General features: G+C 34.3%; 1 protein-coding gene across 6 annotated transcripts; it reads left to right on the top strand.

Moving 5' to 3' along the window:
* Window positions 1–16,063: 16,063 nt before the first annotated feature.
* LOC128260414 (syntaxin-4) lies at window positions 16,064–20,555 on the top strand. 6 transcript variants are annotated; one of them, XM_052993396.1, is made up of 8 exons: window positions 16,064–16,286; window positions 16,381–16,698; window positions 17,630–17,866; window positions 18,895–18,988; window positions 19,051–19,293; window positions 19,416–19,489; window positions 20,080–20,328; window positions 20,395–20,555. In XM_052993396.1, exons 2-8 carry the CDS (start codon window positions 16,666–16,668, stop codon window positions 20,464–20,466), a joined length of 1,002 nt encoding a protein of 333 aa, XP_052849356.1. In that variant the 5' UTR covers window positions 16,064–16,286; window positions 16,381–16,665; the 3' UTR covers window positions 20,467–20,555. The 6 variants fall into 6 exon arrangements, with proteins under 6 accessions (XP_052849356.1, XP_052849359.1, XP_052849358.1 ...); XM_052993399.1 differs by having other exon boundaries at window positions 16,401–16,698; XM_052993398.1 differs by having other exon boundaries at window positions 16,501–16,698.
* The last annotated feature ends 417 nt before the right edge of the window (window positions 20,556–20,972 follow it).

Genomic DNA, 20,972 nt, shown 5'->3' on the forward strand with positions numbered 1-20,972 from the left:
TACTAAATTAATTTTATTATGTACCGAAATATTATACTTAACATTATAATCAATCATTTAAGGGAAATATCTGCTAAATAACAATAAATGAGTGGGAAAAAGTGAAGGAAGTTCACAGTTAAATGCAGCAAACACGCGCGAACTTTTAATGCACCTAATGGGCTGAAGGCTTGCTACTGACCAACTGGACACGGACTACCACCTGCCACTGACCCAGACACGGAAAGTCCTGCCCCACTCAAGTGGGGCACCTCAAGTTGTTGCCACATTCTTTCGAATTTGTGGCCAGCTTTTGGCCCGAAGGCGGAGGGCAAAGGTCACGCGACCACAGAAGTATCACAATCCCCAAAAGCTGACCACAGCAGCGGACCCTCTTCGTTTCGGTTTGAGGCGGTCTGGTTCTGCGTCTGACTCCTGGGACTTGCCCCCAACCCAAAGCCAGGGAATCCACAACTGACTACGTGATGCCACACGATGCACTCAAAAGAAAAGAGCCTTAAACAAAGTACCTTTTAATAGAAACTATAATGATCAGTCACAATTTCACAAAAAGCTATTTAACGGAATACAAATGGTTAGTCAATATTATTGCAGTCGAATAAAAATTGGTTAGCAACTGTCGTTAAATTTTGGGCAAAATCAATGCCATGGTACTATAAATATAATTGTATTAATATAACTTAATAAAAACTAGATAAAATGGCTTAAAAATAATTTGTATTAAAATTTAAAAGGGATTATCAACGTTTTTAAAGCTGTTTTCAAGAAAATTTGTTCATAAAATTTCAAGTTGATTTTTATTGTAACATTAACAATAATTAAGCGTGCATAATTAAATTATCAGTTTAATATAAATAAAAACCAGAAGGCAAAAAAGCTAGCATTTGGCTTCGAAATTTTTAGAGTGTATCATTGCCGCTCGACTGCAGATACTCCTATATATATTTTATTTGGTTTTATTGATTTTATAAAAAGGTTATATCTATGACTCCAACAGGGAAGGCTGCTTGATCGGGCGGAGGATATATATATATATACATACATATATATATATTTATATAGAAAGCGGGGAGGGGGGAAATTGGGAGCAGCCAAGTTGAGGCATTTTGGCTTTTAATTTCAATTTGACAAGCAAAACAGTTGGCACTTTTTCTCTCTCTTCGACTACGTGCAAATCGTTTGGGGAGTCTGGGGAGTTTTCCGTTTTCCGCTTTTCCCGCTTTTCCCGCTTATCCCGCTTTTCCCGCATTTCCACTGCCACTTTCCGCCCATCGCCGATATATTCCCGTCCGCATTAGAGTCGCAATTGAAGAACTCGACGTTTTACAATAACTCACGGCATTTGATGACGGCTTCTGGCATTCCCTATCTTTCGGTATGACTGTAAGGTGCGGTACGTAAAGATATGGCAAAAAATTCAACAAATTGGAGCTTCTTAAAGAACATATTTAAATTGAATATGGCTATATAAAACGAGCTTTTCAGAACTGTTAATATAATTTTATGAGATTTATATACAACAACTAATTTACTTCATTTTTCGTGACTCTAAAAATCTTTATTTTATCGGAAAGTTATCTTCATTAATTGTAGCTGCTTATAGAATATATTTAAATTAAAAATGGCTATAAAATATAAGCTATTCAGAGCTGTTGATAGAATTTTATAATATTTATATACAATTAATGATTTACTTAATTCTTTAAAGCTAGAAAAATCGTCACTCTATCAAAAAGTTATCTACTGTAATCAAAACCATAAAATGTATTTAAATTACGTAGCAAGTTAAAACTATTGTTCTAGAGGTTTAGAGGGTTTTTAAGTGGCATTTCCCTTTTAAATAATTTTCCCTATCAGTTGGGAAATTATGAATTGAGTGAAACGCACTGTCTGAGTTTTCCTTGGCCCCATGTACGTGCGTTTAAATCTTCGATAACTTTTCTGTCGCTACGTGACTAAAATGCAATGCGACCTATAGAGACTACCAAATGTCCAAATGGCTGGGATATGTGTGCACATCCCTCGGTTTGTGTGTGTGTTTGTAGGATATGATTTCGGAATTTTCCGAAAAATGAACAAGCAAAGGGAGTTTTTCTCCAACGGGAGAAAGGAAAAGGCAAAGAAATGGAAAATGGAGAAGGAGCTGGATAAACCGAAGTCGAAAGTCTGTCCTGGAACCTTTGTTCCTGCATTTCAAAATATATTCAGCTTTAGCTTTCGACTTAAAGTTCCCTCAGAATTAAGTGCAAAATGCTTGCAGAATCATAAAACATTGATTTTTAGTGTGCGGCTGCTGGATATTACATTTCCTTGTCGCCCACTAAAAGCGATTGATAAACGTGCGCAGGTGAAAGGTGATTAAGTGAATGTGAAAAGGATCAGTGGCAGGTCGATTGGCTTATGGAATGCCAAGTGTTTGTAAAGATAAGCCATTCATGTTTCCTTTTTACAGTCTGTGATACTGGAAATGTATTAAGCATTTGACCAAATTTAAAGTAGCATTATCCAGTTTCAGTTTCACAATTATTCCGTAAATGAGATTTTGAGATTCACTTTTGATTTCCAATTAAATTGCACAATTGTTTTAAATTTAAAAGCCTTTTCTTTGTTTGGATTCACAATTATTTTGCTCAACATTTTAACTTCAAGCATTTAGCTTTTTCCATAAACATGTTCCATACAATATGTATTTGAATGCATCTATCAATGTGGCTTTCTCATTAATTAAAAATAATTGTACTCTAATTGATTACATAATCAGTGAGGTATGCCACTATTTCAAATATATTTGTGGCTTGTTTATATCTACTATAGTCACTGCCTAATAAATTATACAAAGTATGTAACACACATTGTGTACATAACACAAACAAGAATTAATTTAAATTGAACTTGTGTTTGCATCCTTTATCTAATCCATCAACGTTAGCAAATTATTATTTTGTCAGAGCCAAGTTCCTTATTGAAACATGCACTTAAAATTCAATTTGGCAGCCAAGAGATAAATCATAAACATTAATTTAGAGCAGTTTGGAGTTTGGGAATATACCAACGAAGTGCAGCAGATTATCAATAGACCGATTTTGGCACTGGTGGCAGGCGCTTAAATCCTTTTGAATTGTGGTGAGCACATATGCTGCAGCTAAAGAGGCGCACAACTTCCGTTTTTCGAATCGAACATTTTTCGTAGAAACTTTCCAACTTCCTAACTTGTTTCCGGATCCAAGGACCATACCCCTTTGCCCCCGAAAAAAGATGCTCTAAACACAGCTGGCCATTAAATGCAATGCTCTTCGTCTTTTACTTGTAGATATCCTCCTTTTCTTATAAGTGTATACACTGCCAAAAAGGTTTGATTTTGTTCAATACTTCTTAGCTGTTTTCTAGAACACGTTGGTAATTATAGGGACATAGATATATGCAGATTCGAATTTAGAATAGATTTATTTTCACTGAAAATATTTAATTATATAAATTCATTCTGGTTAAACGACAAAACTTAATCAAACTTTACAAAATAAAATTGTTGTGCTACTTTGTTTAAAGTTAGAACAAAAAAATGTTTAAACTTTTAAACACAAGCACGTTGCAAACTATTCCTTGACTTAAATAAAAATAATGGTGTTTTTTTTTTCCAATGCATTTATCCTGGCCAAGGAGCAAAACTATTGAAGATGGCCTGCAGCAGATGTGGGTGTTGACATCTCTGTCCTTCCATCTGTGTGTGTGTGTGTATTTGGGTGTGTTTGTGTGTGTGTTGCCTGTGGGAAAATGTGCAAGGAAAATGCAATGACAAATAGGCGACAAAACGAAATGAGAAATATCCAAGGCGGAGAGAAAGGCGGAGAAATGAAGAAATGAAGAAATTAAGAAATGGAGAAATTCTCGAAGAAGGCAATGTTCCAGCTGAGATTAGAAAAGCATTTGTTCCAATCAAAAAGCCAACAAAAGGGAAACACAACACAGAGAGGGGGCTATGGGGGTGCGAAAGAGACGGGTGACAAGGCCACCAAGGCGGCGTGTCCTTTGGCCCGGCCAAACAAAATGAAGGAACAAAGGACAAATGTGTGAAGATAAACTGCCGAGGCACGTGAATGTGGTTGACTCGCTGATGGAGGAGGATACAACTGGGGGGTGTTTGGACTTGCAATATGGGTGAAAAGCGGATGGAGAACAAGTGAAAAAGGACCAAGTTTCAATTAGTGTTGCAAAACTTAATTAAGCCATAATGGCCGCAGCTATTCCACACTTTTCTCAAGCCATTGCATAAATAACAAGGACAAAAAAAATGTAAAAGCAACTGAAAACAAATATGATAGAACCACTGCTACCATTGTAAGTGGAAAATAGCTGGAACACAAGTTCTTAAAAACAAAAAAATATAACAAATTAGTATGTGTTTTATGTATTTTGTATTAATTTCAAAAAAACAACAAGTATAACAATTGTAGCAAACCAAAACTTCCCAATGCATTTAAGAAATAATTATAATATCTGAATGATGTATTCCTGCAGCATAAACAGGGTATAAGTCCATCAGTCCATTCAATCGATAGATGAATGACCAGTTGACTGAAAGACTGAGTGACTGGATGACTGACTGGGCGAGCAAGTGAATGGGTGAATGGCTGACTGAGTGGATGAGTGAGTGGCAGCGGACAGGATGCGGCAGGCGGTGTCATTGGCACTCCCGTCCTCAGTCCTCAGTCCTCAGTCCTCAACTGCAACTGCATATGCATCTTGGCCTGCTCCCATTGTTAAATGCATGAAAAATTGCCGACACGGCGACGGGATGCTTCAAGGATGTACGGTTGACTTTTGCCTCGGCTCCTCGGTGCCTCGTTGCCTCGGTTCCTTGGACCAGGTGCCGTAACTCATACGACGCGTTGCCCGGCAATTTATGGCTACCGACTGCAAATGAACAAAGCCGACCACCCCTTCCCTCCAGACCTTCACCAAAATGTACTTGGAAAACACAGATCATTTTAATCAAGAGTAAAGCTCGCTGAAAATATATTTAATTAATTGTAAAGTAAAGAAATTGTAAAGCAAAGTAATTGTAAGTTAAGTAAATTGCTAAATCTACTAATTATGATAAAATATATTAATAACTATAATCAAAAATTTCTCAGTTTTCAAACAAATAACAAATTGCAAAACATTTTCTTTCCATTTTCAAAAAAACTTAAATTGCCACACCATACCAAAAAATTCCAACATATTTTGATTATCTAAATATTATTATATTATTATTTAATTATTAAAAAGCTGGCCAACATTAAGTTCCTCTTTTTATAAAAATTATATATTTTCCCCTGAGTGTAAGGTGTTTTTTTCTTGCCAATTCCACACAAATTAAATTACAAATGGGCAGGTGAGGAGCAGAAAGGGGGTCTTGTGGGTGAAGTGGGCAGGATGCTGCCAAGGATGTCGCCTCATCAGCTGCGGCATCCACTACGATTTCCATGGTCAATCGCCCTTAATTAACCAAGCGACCAACGAATTAATTAGCTGTAATGCGCATCCTACACTGCTCCAAAATATGATTGATTGTGTTACCTTCAATGAATTCACTTAATTGTAGATTAAAACTGGGTTAAAGCTCTAAAAACAAACTGTTATTTAAATTTTGCAATGGAAAAACATTTATTAAATCTTAGATTGTGGTTTATGGTGAAGCGTTTCTATGAAATAAACTTTTTTTTTATTTATTATAATTGCTTGCACATTTGTATGGACTTATTTTACAGCACTTTGTATTTTTTATATTATTAGTTAGGCACAAAATCGTATATTGACTTAAAGAAATTAGAAAAGAAGTACGAAACCGAGTAAGTAAAACAAGATTTGAAAGAATATATTTTTTTTCCTCCATTAAAAACTGGGCCTTACTTGATTTAATACTAAAAAAAAAATTAATAGAATTCAAGCTGTCATAAAACCCCTTTTGTAGACCCATTTTCAGTGTTTACCAGACAAGAGCCCCCCATTTTCTTGTTGCTCAAATCAATTTGCCTGGCCTAACACGCTGTGAACAATAGCGATTTGAGTTTAATTAGCGAAATCGACTGCTGGAGTTGAATCGGGGAAATCGGGGAAATCGGGTAGCAGGGCAACTCCACGGACTTCGATGGAAACAAGGAGCCTCAGGTGGGACAAGAGCCATTTGCATTTAATGCGCCACATTTGTTCGTGTCTGTTCGCGTGGCCAACTCGATGGAAAGATGGATGCGAATAACGTTAAGGACTTAGCCTAAGGATGAAGGATTAAGGACGAAGGACCAAGGATGATGCTGACCACTACGCAGTTAAACTATGGAGATTAATTACGACGCCAGAAATTTACGACGTCCAATCTAAGCAACTACATCATAAAAAATACAAATTAATAGCAAACAAGTTTATGAAATACCTTATTTAGATACTTATGTTTTTTTTATTATTTCCCAATTTTGTCACAACTGTCAACATTAATTCCAGCTCCAGGAATTTTTTAGTGCTCTATAAAAGCTTCTCTATTTATAAAAAATATTTTAACAGTTGCCAATCATCATAAACAAATCATAAAGAATCATAAAAAATACAAATTAATACAAATTTTACAATAAAGTTTCAATTAATTATTTTGTATCTCATTATATTAACAGCCTAATACTACACTTTACACTTTCATTACAATTGCATAAATTATTAATTTATGTTTTAGTATTTGATCAAAAAGCGGTTATTAGTATCATGTTACTTTATTTATTAAGTTTATAACCTGTTTAGTGCTAGCAACTTGAAATATGAAAATTGGGGCTCAACAGGCGAAAATGACTTAATAACCAATAAAGTTTTGTATTGTTTATTTGCAAATATAGCGTTAAATCATCATAATAAGTTTGCGGGGTGAAGAACGCCGGCAACTACTTTGCGGTAATTGAAGTTTTTGAAATAAGTAAGTAAATAAGCGCCTTGTTTAGCAAGTGCCTCGTCCCTTCCAGCCAACCACCGCCCCCAATTGCTCATTGTTTTTGCCCACGGCTCGGTAATATATCAGAGGTCAGCCCCAACTGTCTGACTTGGCTCGCTTTTCCACGCATTTCCCCCGTTTCCACGCCCTAAAAATAGCAACAAATAAAGTAAGTAAAATTAAGTGCTTAAGAAACGATTGACTCGAAGATATAATACTGTAGAAAATACATACAATATTTATGAATTGGTTTTTTTTTAGATTGTTTGTGATTTGAATGTTTCAATGAGAGTTTGAAATTTGTGTTTGGCAAAAATAATAACTAAGTATTTTATAAGTAAAATAAAAATACGTAACATATTAATTTATCAAAAATATTTTTATATTTTTCTATATTAAACAAAATATTTACAGAACATTTTTGAAAACTTAAATTTTTTTTTAATTTTTTTATATAAAATAAAATAATATCTAAAATAAGTATTGCAAATATTAAACTCGAAAATGGTTTTCAATTTAATTTATTCACGTTTTGTATAGTTTTATGACTTTTATTTAAAGTATTAAATATCTAAGAAAATCTGGCAAATATATATTTATACAAACTAATTTCCAGGATACGTTTGAAATTGAATATATTTTTTTTTTTTTGGTAGGTAAGTAGTAGGCATAATAAAAATATTTGCACAAATGTTGAGGCCGAAAGGTGGAGCTGCGCTGATTGTGTGCGACTCACGTAGTCGGACCGCAATAAATATTGATGAGCACACAAACACAACATTAAAACATTGTGCGTAAAACGGTCGAGGTCCTGCCAACAGGACCTTATATCCCCCGGCTTCCCCTAATTTGTCTGGCACCCGCAGCAACAGTTAAAGGCAGTAAAATTTAATAACAATAATAATGCTAGTCCAGGAAATTCGAGGACTTCGCTTTTATTTTTATGCCAATTGCTGTTTGGGCGTGGGCCTGGGGATTACTTCCTACTCCCCGGAAAGGTTAGATGCTAAGGTGAAAGCTTTACGGGAATGGCCGGGAAAATATATTAAATATTTACAGCCACAAAGAGGGGAATATGTCTTAAATTACACGCCAGCCAAATCATAGCAAAAGTGGGTGGTCTTGTGTGTTTTAAGATGTGATACAAAAAGTCTTGAAACGAAAGCAGACATCTATTTGTTTGGCTATTTCTAAGTTTTCAAAGGCTTGCAAAAAAGTGAGCCAAAAACTCACTTTCATTAGAAATACGATTATGAAGTATTTTAATTATTTTATATTTATTTTACACAAAATTTTAGATCCACCCTCGTTTTGCAGAGTAATTGAATTGACCCATTTCCGGTGTGTGTGTGTGTGAGTGTGTGTGTGTGTTTGTGCTTAGGGGTTCATTTAGTTGGCAATTTATCTAATAGGTTTACACTCAATCTACGAGGCCACATGGTCCACCCTAGAAATGTTGCCAAATCAAATTGCACAGAAAAGAAGACGGCGCTTTTTTGTGCTCCTTCAATTTGGCAGGATACTCGAGAGTTTTCCCCTCTAACAACATTACTGCGGAAAACGAGGGAAAAAGCAGCGGTGGAAAACCGGGGAAAACGGGGGAAAGTGATAGAAGAGCTGGCCACAATTAATTTGCGGCCAGGCTGCAATTGATAATTATCGGAATAATTCATGTAATTGCAGGCGTTTGAACAAATCGAATCCCACAATCAATGTCGCCCCAACCGCACGCTGTGTGGCGACAGGAGTCTTCTTATTATGTGCACTGAAAGAAATTTTTGGTTAATTCAATAGGGAGTGCTGTTTTTTTTAAGCATCAGAGTAGAGCAACTACCTAAAAAACATAGATAAAATCCCTAAAAAAAATGCATAAATAAAATCTAAAAATATAGATAATAAGATCCCTAAAAACATGATTTAATTATATTTTGATATGAAACATTAGTTTTGGGCAAAATCTGAGCCATGAGTAATATTTTTCCAAGACATACGATGAATTCACTTAAGTAATAAAAAATAATAGTATTTATATTATTTTCTTATTACGCTAACATACCAATGAACACTAGACAATTCAAAGTAACAAACAAATATATGCTAACATACCAATGAACAACTCTTAATAAATATTGAATAATATTTTGCCCCTAATTCAGTTCTAAAAAGTTTTTTCCCCTAAAAGTTTTTTAAAGAAATGCTTACTTAATTTTTTCCTGTTTATTGAACGGGGTGCTAATTTCAAATTCGATTAGATTCTGCCCTCTCAGCAGTTGCCCTAGTGATACATGCGGTAGTCATCGAAGGATCCAGTATAGGGAGTATGTATGCGAAAAGTAAAAGGACACTGCCACACACTTAACATTCAACTTGCGGTCGGTTGACACTTGTCTCCGATGTCTTAACTAGAACATGAAGGCTGGATTAAGACTCAAAGTCCTCAAGTAACAGAGTTAAACATAATTGGTAAATCCAATGTGTGAATGTTGATGGCCAAGTAAGGTATTGAGTCAGACAAACCAAAAATAATAGTTTAAATTTGCAAAAAAAAAATTGCCATAGTAACTAGACTATTGTAACATGAATTTTAAACATTTTAAACTATTAAACTAATACCTCTGAATTATATAAATAAAACTTATGTGGCTTAAAAATAAGGCCTTAGACTACGGTATAGAAATAAAACCAAAAAGTATAGGAGTTATATTATTAAGCCTGTAGTGTATTTTTAAGACGCACATATTGAAACTAAACTATCAGTACTTTAAAAAGATATTCTTCAAAACTACAAAAAAAAAGCTATAAATATATTTACAAATGGGTCTAAAGATGCATTACCAAATCTTAAAAACCATCTTAGGCTTTCCGTTGACATTTCATATGAGTCAAAAGGCATTTCCAACCTCAGTTGTTAAAATCTGCGATAAATCCGTCAGATGCTCTTCAATTTTTAAGCTGGCAATTGCAATCCTGCGCCCCATCGCCCCCAAACCTTGCTTAAATGCATTTTGCAGCATTTTACCAGAATTTTCCTCTCCATATGCGAGTGATTTTGCCCGGCGAGCATGGCAAAATAAAAGAGATTTCAGTTAACAAGTTTTAGTCTCTTCATATGCTTTGACAAATCCTTTGGCTGTGGTAAGGACTAAGAATGAAATTTGTCTTCGGACAGGACAATTGCTGGCTCAGGCGGCAAAATAAGAAAAAATAAGGAAAAATTTAGGGGAGCGGGCTGAGCGAGTTGAGCGAGTTGAGCGAGTTGAAAAAGGCATTGAGTGGAAAGACGTGTTGGCCAAAGGGTCCTTTCTAAAGATGGGGGGTGGTGGCTAAGGGTTAAGTGTGGCAGCATCAGGACAACATGTTCTTGCAGCACCAAATCCGGCGCTCTGATTACAAAGTAAGCCGTTTACTTTGCTGTATTTTTCTTTATACAATCAACTTGCCACGAGGCCACCATAAATATAGTCTGCTAAAGGAATGAATAAAGTTTAGTGCAAGTTTAGCAAAAATTAGATAAGGAACACCTCTATTTTTTTTGTGCTTGAGAGAACAAATCTTGTTAAACTTAAGTTTTACTTAAGTATTGAATTGATCGAATTTCTTACAATAATATTATACTTTTAACAAATTGCAACAAGTGATCTCTCAAATTAAATGGCCTGCAAACCTTTTCGTATCTGGCAAGTTAAGTTTAAGTTTAAGTCTAAGTTCTGCTGATTTAATCCACCTTTAAGACACTTTTGATAGCCTTTCTGCTTATAACGCAATCCCTTGTCGTCCTTTTCGATTTTTCCCAGAACTGCAAGTATCCATCTGCTTGGCAAACGTGTCACTTCCTGTCGCCGTTCATCACCGTCCCGCATCCTATCGGCGAAGAGTGCTTTGTTGTCCTTTTGTGACTTTATTATAAACAAATAGGAGTAAAAATATCCTTGGCTCTCAGCGAGCTCCTATCGCCTGCTCACAGTGACAAGGCAAAGCACAGGATGCGCACACAAGAAAAGTGCACTGACATATATGTAATTTTCTTAAATAAAAATTAATAATCTTTATACAAGATTGATGTAGAAAGTATGATCCAAAATAAAAATTATTACTTACCGAACGATATATGATTTGTCCGATATTTAATCAATATTTTTCGCTGTCAAATTGAAATTTATTAAAATATTAAATTAAAAGAATTTGAAAATTGTATAGATTAATTGCTCTAAAGATAAGGAGATATTCTTGCAATTGATCGATAGACACTTATCGAATATTTTATGATTAATTGTAATCGATATTTTATGTCTGCCATGGTTTGGTTGATAAACCATATTAGCAATTAGCAATATAGAGATACCCAAGGAATACCTTTTGGTTACACCATTTGATTTTCCTATAAAAGTAGTTTTCAGTGTGTGGCCAGTGGGCGGTGGCGGGTTACGGAATGGGCGGGGCCAAGGCGCTGAGATGGTGCAGGGCAAAGCAAAATATTGTCGCCTGCAATAAATGCCAAGCATCCGCTGCGACAAGGAGAACCGGAGCGCCGACGGAACGACGACAGGAAGCGACCGAACCACCAACCGCCATTATGAATGCAGCGCCATTTTGTTTTGCCCCCATCCGCTCTATCTTCCCTATGTGTAAGTGTGTGTGAGTGTGTGTGAGTGTGTGTTTGTGTGTGTGTGTGTTATACTCCCCCCCCCCCCCCCCCCCCCCCCATTGCGTACACGATAAATAATGCGACTTGGCAATTTTCATTGCCTGCTCTGGATATTATGCCTTTTTTTGAGGTCCCAAATTCAAGCCACTCGCCACTTAAAGCTATCTTAAAAAGTTGCCAAGATCCCTTAAGATATATGAAATATTTTAGACCTGGCTATTCATAATCTATGGAACATTCTCTGTGCAATATGCTTAATTTATAGTACGTTTATTATAATTTACAAGTATGATTTTGTAATAAAGTAGAATTAAGAGAACAAATAACATAAATGATATTACGCATACGCACCATGCTTCAGTCAAATGTCCATAACTCGTACTTCTTTTTCTAAATTTGAATGTACAATAAACAATCATAAGAGCTGCGCAAATATAAGATATATTTCAGGGGAGAAACCCCTTAAAAAAAAAGAACTGAGAAAAACCGTGATTTGTGGAAATCTGTCACACTTCGCATCACTCATACGCCCCATCGGTTCATGCAAAGCCCAGCAGCAAACAACTATGAATAAAAACAACCCCCCCGGCCTTGTCACATCCAACAAGTTTAATTAAAACATAAACTAAGAGCATAAACAAATGAATAATTCACATTATGATGAGGTGCACGCCCCACGTGAAGGACCCTCCGCTGAAAGCCAAACCATCGAAACCAAACACTTATCCTGACCGCAACTAGACAAAAATTTGCATTAGTAACGCAGAACAAAACCAAAAAACAACCCAAAAAATAAACCAACATGGAAGTGGGAAAGGAAACTTTTGGTTTTTGGTTTCGCTGGTGTGACTTTTATGCAAATGGAAAAGAGAAATATGAAATTTCGTTGCATAGTTTTGGGCGCGCATTTAAATTGGTGCGGATCAACCCTCTCATCCTTTATCCCCATCGTCCTGCACTTGCAGCATGCCTTAAAGGCTTTAAAAGCAATTTGTCTACAGTATTTTTTTGGCACGTGAAATATTTGGATATATTCCGCCACCGATATGGTGAGTATGCTTGGGTATATCGACACATTTCGAAGATTGTCTATAGTATGTGGGAATAATATTTTAATCGCTATTGGAAACTAAACATTAAAGCTAGCTCATTGAATTATACAAACAATTTTGGTAAGACAAATTTCCTATTTCTAATAGTTAATATCTTGGAATTGAGGGATATCTGCTAGTCCAGCCCATTCAGCCAAAGCTCAATTATTTATTATCCTTTTTTTTTGTATCATTGTACGTGGCCGTGTACACAAATATATATATATTTTTTAGTTTTTTGACGCGTGCGAATTTAATCAAAAGTCAAAAAGCGCACTCACAACCTCCCCCGCCGCCCCTCTGATTTTCCCAAAGCTATCGCTTTCCCCCCAGCCCCTCCGCTTTTTCCACCAGTTTTCATTTCTCGTTTTGTGCGTGAGCCTCTGACCCAAATAAAAACAAACAAAAAATAACAACAGAAGTGGTAACTAAGGTGGGGACAACGCACAAAAAGACTCATCAAAAACTCATAAATTTGCAATTTTCGACACATGACAAAATAAATTGTAAACAAAAGGCAAGCGCGAAACCCGAGAAAACTAACAAAACAACCAGGACTATAAACTTGCCTACCCATGGCCACATTTCCCCTTGTTTGTAGTTAATCAATGAAACAATGTGCAAAAAGGTGTTAAACGTAAAGTTGCCATGAAATTGGGGCTTAGGCGAAGGTGATCCTAAAACGATATGTTTGGTTGAGGAAAGATATGATTTTAAATAAATAATAATAAAGGAAAAACAAAAAACATAAATTGTTAAGGTTAGAAACTGAAATGAGGAAAGATTTAAATGGCATTTCCATTGAATCAAATGATTAAAGAAATTATTTATAGTAATTCAACTTTTTTTTTTTTGTAGCTTAGCAACTAAAAAAAAGAATTAATATACTGTCTTAATCACTGTTGTATAATTTTTAACAAATCTTAGCGGCACCTTTCCCATCCGAATGGATCCCACGGATTGATAAAAATAAACAACTTGCATGGAATTGCATTGTAAAGCATTTCTCGCCACTCTACTTAAATTAAATTTAGCTTTGTTAAACTTTTTTTTTTAATACGATACATATACATACACATACACACAAGTGGGTATAAAATACAATATCTCCATTGAGTCAGAGTTGCATACATACATGTGAATTCACGACTCTCGAGCAATTTAATAACTTTTAATAAGCGTTAAGCGAGAAATCGTCGATGAGTCAGAGGAGAAAGAAGGGAAGAAGGCATTTCCCAGGTAAATGACTTATAAACGTCACATTATACTCCAAAAAACTTAACTGATAAGCGATTTAAGGTTTTAAATTCCAGAAAGGGGCGAGAAGTTACACTTGAACTTGTTTAAAAATTTTTGTATAACTTTGAAGGTAAGTACAATTTTCGTATAAGGTTAAAACCATTAAGCCATATTCTTATAACTCATTAATATTTATTAGTTGAGTATGCAGTTCTAAATTATTGAAGTTAAAGTATATTTTGGTTTTTAGTTTAATTAATTTTAATTTTATTTTATTATATCATTAACTCTATATTTGGTTTAAGTCTTCAACCATATTTTGAGTTAAAAAATAATTCAAATTCAAATAAAAAGTATATCGACGAATTCGCATAGCTCACATAATTTTTTATAAATCGATTTAAATGTCTTTACCTTATGGCGTTGCTCGCAGTTCAATTCACAGTATCAATATATCACGTTTACCTACTCTTTTTGTAGAATTATTAGAGAGGGAAGAATTCTTGTTGCTATTCTTTTATGCCATCTCTTTCTATGGCATGGCAACTTGAGAAGAATTGCGAACCGAATGAGAAATGGAAATTCGCAACTGTCTGGTGTTGATGGTTTTATTTTTTATTGTTGTTGTTGACGTAGTTGAGGGCAGTGCTTAAGCTTCGTTTTGCAACCGCAAAAATAGAAAACAAAAAAGAGGGTACACCATGAAAATACCCTGGAAGTAAGCAGTACTTTTAAAAGCTAATACCAATTACCCCAGAAAAAAAATAATGTAAATACATAAGTTAAACACTTTTTTAAAGGCTTCTGTATTTAAATATTGTTCTAACAGACGAACAATCCAAAATACTTTTAAATTAAAGTATTTATATTTAAATCTAATTTGTTTTATTACCTTTGAAAATAAAACTTGTACGTAACCTGGTAGTATTTTTTTTATTCGAGTAAAAATAAGAAGATATGAAATGAGAGAACAATTTCTATCTAAAACCGGGATAAAACGGCGTTGGTAAATAATCGGCTTTTGGTATTTTAAAACATTTGCATTTCGCTAAAAATGTGACAATGAACACTGAATACACCCTTGACCTACATCAATCCCACCCGTTGATACCCTGTAAAATGCATATGCTGGTATTATAGCAAGCGAACGGCAATAGAAAAAAGTTCAACTTATTAGCGCAAGTGACTTTTGAACGTTGTCGTCGCAGGTTTATTTTTATTTGTATTTTTTTTTTCAATTGAACAGCGGCATGGATCGTGAAAATACTGCAACTACAACAATGACAGAACAGTGTAGAAATATTTACCATACAACACAGTAATAATAATAATAAAAGCAATTAACACATTTTTCTCCGCCGTCAACCAGTTTTCATTTCGGGGGCAAAAGACGATCTATTCATTTTATTCGGAGACAACAAAAAATGTAGATCGTAACTAACTACACAAAATATAGTACGAGTCTCCATCTTTATCGCTCTCCAGCAAAAGCACACGAACGTATCAAATACAGTCGTGTTCAACAAAGTAGTAGTAGTAGTAGTATTTGCAAAAATTAAAACAAAAACGAACAAAAAAAATTATTTCAATTTTGTAATGTTTATACAATTTTCTTGAGGAATATTAATTGATGTTTCAGTGATTCAGTGTTTAAATTGGTCTTTTAAATAAACAACTTGTTTTTATTAACATTTAAAATTAAAAAAAAAAAATGTCAAAAAACACTAACAAGTTTTTGTTACTGCAGAAATAAAAATTGACTTTTTAGTGACCTTCTTTATTAAAATAACTTAAATCTAATCTTACTGGTTATAAGATAAATTAAATTTTGAATATTAAATTGAAACTTTGTCGTCAAAAAATAGCTTGATAAGTACAAACGATACAAACGAGAATATATGTAAATATGTAAGTATTTTATATTATTAAATATTTTTCTTGTTATAATAAATATATGCTAATATAGTATACATTTTGTGTTGTTGATTGAAAGTAAGGTATTTATTGCAGATAACTACTATTATTATGCACCCAGCTGTACCCAGAGTGTTTGCTGTCTTTAATCTTTTTGAATTGAAAGAAATCTCGACGCGACTTGGAGGCTCTGCGTTTTTTGTTCCGGCGTCAATTTTTTAGTTCGAAAACGAATGCGGCACGGTCAAGACAAAGGAATCGATTTCCAATAAATCGAATAGCGAAAGTAAATGTAGCGGAAAAATATTCAAAATAAATTGTAAAATACAGAAAAGTTATTTTCCCTATAATTCATTTTATTTTGTGTGTTGTGGAAAAGTGTGTTGAAACAAGGAAAGGAGAGAAAACTGAGTGAAAAGAGCGGCAAACAAATGGCAAAAAGGTGATAAGTGATACTAGGGGCTTTGCTCTCTCAATCACTCTTTCAATACCCCTCCCTCTCTTATTCGTTCTTCCCTCTCTTTCTCATTGTGTAGGGCATTCCGTAAATACTTAGGCGGTCCTTATCAATTCACCTGATAAGCTTTGATAACAGATAAAGCGAAAAGTTTCGCTCTCTTTTGCGCTCTTCATATAGTTTTCTCATTCGCGAACAGCTGTTGGAGCCAACAACAACAACGACAATTAAGAACAAAGCTCAAGACCGCAGCAAAAACTACGTTAAACGCTTGAAAAAAGGACAAAAACAAAAACAATTAAACAAAACATTTGAAAGTTGAAATAAATTTCAAATCACATAGAAGTCAATCCAACAAACCGAAATGGGAAAAGATCGACTACCTGAGCTTTTACAGGTAAGTGAAGCGGCAATAAGAAAATATTAGGTATGTGGGCGGTTGGGAGGTGTGGATGAGGTAACCGCTAATTAGCTTGAGGCACAGTGGTTCAACAACATTTAATTAGGCGTAAAAAAAAAATTAAACAATATTCCATTTTTACAAAATTCTATTAAACGTTTTTTTTTTTTAAATTTAAAATATGCAAAGACTGAAATTTAAATTGTAAACAAATATCGAGAAAAAAAAAATTATTTTTTAGACAAAACTGTCGTTATGAAAAATTAGTAAAATGTACTGTTATTATTTTATTAAAATAAATGTTATAATGAAATGTAGTTATTTAGCGTTGTAATGATGTACAAGTTTGAAAAATGATTGTGAGATATGTTCAATACATTATTGTCAAAAGTTCTCTCAGACTATTGTCACTTCTGAAATGAAAATATAAAAATATTCCCCTTCTTCTCTATAATAAAACGTAAGATATTAAAAGACAATATATATACAATTTAAATCACTTGGTGACCACTGTTCTGCCGTCTCCTTTGCAATTCGCTCAATTTCTCACAATTTTGTGGCCGCTTTTGGCACTTTTCGAGTTGAGAACCAGCAAAGAGGGGGCTTCTCTATGGTATTTATCAGATCGGCCAGAGATAACGGCGATAATGTGGCCACACATCACACTTACGGGGCACACACACCCCACACCCACCTCACGTTCCCCTCCAAACTTTTAGCACTAAGTGAATTTCAGTACCGAAGTCATTTTTATTGTTCATTTACACCGCGCCAGATTGTGAACACACAAACGTAAATAAAAAAAACTCAACCAAAGTTTGTAGTTTCTATTTAGTTTTTTTCTCAGTTTTTCGCTGCAGTTCGTTAAGATCGCATGGACCCATATTGAATTTATTTGGACATTTTTTTTTGTTTTTTTTGATTCCAGCGCTCGCTGACCACGAACTCAAACTCGAATTCGTCGTCCAACGGGTCACTGCTTTTGAACGTGTACAGTGGAACCACGGAGTTCATCATCAACAACACCGGCGGCAGCAACAATAGCTACAGTGTCATCAGCCAAACCAACAACAACAATAATAATAACATTAGTAGCGAAGCCAAGGATCGGATCAGTTCGAAAATGGCACAATATGGATCGAATGTGGACGATATTCTCAATCCGGTGAGTTTAAAACAAGGATTTGGGATATTATATATCATTAAATAACAAAGTATATATACCAATTGAAACAAAGTTAATGATAACCGGCTTAATAATTTAAACAGTGCTTTTAAAAGTGATAGTTTTTATGAATTAACCTCTGTACTAAGATAATAAATTGACAACTTTGTTGGCTCAACTTCAAAGCCATTCTTTTGTGAATAATTAAGTGCTGAAGCATTTTTTTTACAAACAATAGTAATTTATATTTGAAATTACATTTAGAATTTAAAACTGCATATTATAAGTTTTCCATGTGGTATGTATGCAAATCTGCAAGATACCCTTAAATCCAGAAAAAGAGAAGCGTATAGATAATCATAACAAAATCCGTTAATATCCAGTTAAACAGTATGACATTTACTCTCTATGAGAACTTGAGAACAGAGAGCCAGAGAGGGAGAAAAACTCATTTTTAGTGAAGGCTTGTATATGAATCAGCTGTATTACTCAATCGCAAAAACTCGTGATAAGTGTAGAAATGAACCTTTTCCATTGAGTATATTAAGTGTGTTTTGTTGTGGTCACGGGAAGTTGAGAGAACAGTGTAGAGAGAAAAGTCCCGCCCACTTTGTTTTGGGGGGTTTCTCAACTTTACGTCAATGTAAACAAATATTTAGCACTTGGCAACCGGCAGAAAATCGTATGGAAATAAAACAAAGACGAAACGAAAACATTTCAACAAACTCTATTAAAAATTCTAATTTTTTTAAATTTTGTTTTTATAAATATTCTTGTACAACAAGATTTATATATATTAAAACCGCAATTTTAAATGTTCTAGGAATATACTATCAAGAACATATCTAGCACCTTTAGTTGCTAACTTTTTTTTATTAGAATTTTTGATTCATAAAAAAAAATGTTAATTCCTTAATTCTACTGGGACTGACCTCTAAATATATAGATTTTATAAATTAAAAAAGCTTTATTAATGGCTTTTTTAAATATTAAAAAAATAGTTATTATATAAACTGTGTTCTTATTAGTACACGGAGATACGACAACAACTCGCACAGATAGCCGCCAATTTGGAGGCGATGAACCGCATGTCCCAAACCATCAATCTGCGCACTTTCAACGGTGAGAATGGGGTTCCCATGAAATAAGATTGGTTTATCTATAATACTTAGCCTATTTTCCAGAGAACGAAATGGATGACCTTCACAACAAGAACCTGAGGCTGGGCAATACGCTGATGACGAGATTCAAGGACTTCAAGACAAATCTGCCGGCGGAAAACGATTACAGTTTGGAGGCGAGGATGAAAAGGACACTCTTCTACGGCCTCCACCAGACTTTCATAAATCTCTGGCATAAAAACGAACTATTCCTACAGAACTACGAGACCAAAGTCAAAAAAAATCTGAGACTGCATACAAAAATCAGTAAGATTGCTCAGTAAATATATATAAAGTTATTTGAATTTTTTTAAAATAAGCACTTTTCTGTTAGACCTTAAGCTTAAATGTCAAGCGATTTTGTTTTTAATACTTATTCTTCCTTTTAGTTAATTCAGAAGCCAGCGAACAAGAAATCGAGTTACTCATCGAAAACAAGACAACCAAACTCTTTGTGGATAATGTAAGTACATAACAAATTGCGGGAAATGAAAAATAACAATAGCAACATCTGTTTGATAATAACATCACCACTGAGAAATGTTGTAAACATATGTGCAGAGTGGAATTAAAATTTTGATTTATATAGTAGGCAACAATTAAAAATTAATTTACGTTTACTTATTTTGTTCCTTCCTTAGAACTTTAAATTTGTTTTTAGACATATCATTAATTGACACATTTCAAAGGACAAAACAAGAAAAATATTTATTTAGAACACACTGAAATTTTTCTTAAAGTTTAATTTTTAAGTTCTATTATTTTGAATGCAAATTTATTGGTTTTTTAAAGAAACATTGTTTGATAATAATTAGAGTGGTCCAAATTTGTATTAAAATGTCAGGAAAAGAATTTTTTTTTAAATGCATTGGATTCATAAATGTTTTTTAACTGACATTATGTAATTTTACGAGAAATTTGAGACCTTTGCGCCACGACTAAAACTACAATAAAATGTTTTGCTTTTTGAGAATCACAATCTACCGCAATAAATGGTGCATTGTTAAATATTTCGAAAATAATATTTTCATTTAAATTACTTTATATTTTCAGTTCCTGCAGGAGACGGAAAAGGAGCGACAGACGCTGCGCGAAATGATGGATAGGTTCAACGAGCTGCGCCGCCTGGAGAAGTCCATCGAGGAGGTCCACGCCCTGTTCATGCGCATCCAGACGCTGGTGATGGAGCAGAGCGAGGTGATCCAGCGGGTGGAGTTCCACGCCCAACAGGCCACCCTCCACGTGGACAAGGGGGCGGACGAACTGGACCAGGCCGAACAGCACCAAAAAAAAGCGCGCAAGGTGAATATAGCCTCCCCAAATCCCCAAGACAATCGCAAATTCAAATCAATACTTCTCTAATTGCAGAAAAAAATAATGCTCATCTCGATACTTGTGACCGTTTTGTTAGTATTACTCTTTGTTGGTATTTATTTGTGATCCATATAAGACAATTTTAATTTTTTTGCTAATTTTTAAGTCTTTAATCTAAGAAAATAAACTGTAAAACAACACGAAATGGGATTACGTTTTTAATGACTTCTGTGATTTGTCGACTGGTAAGCTAAAAATATTTTGCTATCTGAAAAATATATTTTTATAATTTACTTAGAATGTAAGTCATTTAAGTATTTAAAATATTATAAATTAAAATAATAATCAGGTACTGATTAGTCAATTGTATTTATAATTTCTTTGCAGAAACTGATCCCTCTTCTTGTCTTATAATATTTTGAACAGTTATTTTGGCCACTTTCCTATATGTAAAAATTAATTAGATTTTGTATAGATTGTTAATAGTCATGTTCTTGGAATACCCTAAGAAGAAACTATTTTTTGTTTTGCTGCACTGTATTTACATATTTCCTTGTTATAATTTCCATTCTTAACATTTCTTAACGGTTTTGTTTAAATTGTATAGACTAGCGAAAAAAATTCTATTAGTT

This window comes from Drosophila gunungcola, assembly GCF_025200985.1.
Source record: "Drosophila gunungcola strain Sukarami chromosome X unlocalized genomic scaffold, Dgunungcola_SK_2 000023F, whole genome shotgun sequence".
Taxonomy (NCBI): Eukaryota; Metazoa; Arthropoda; class Insecta; order Diptera; family Drosophilidae; genus Drosophila; species Drosophila gunungcola.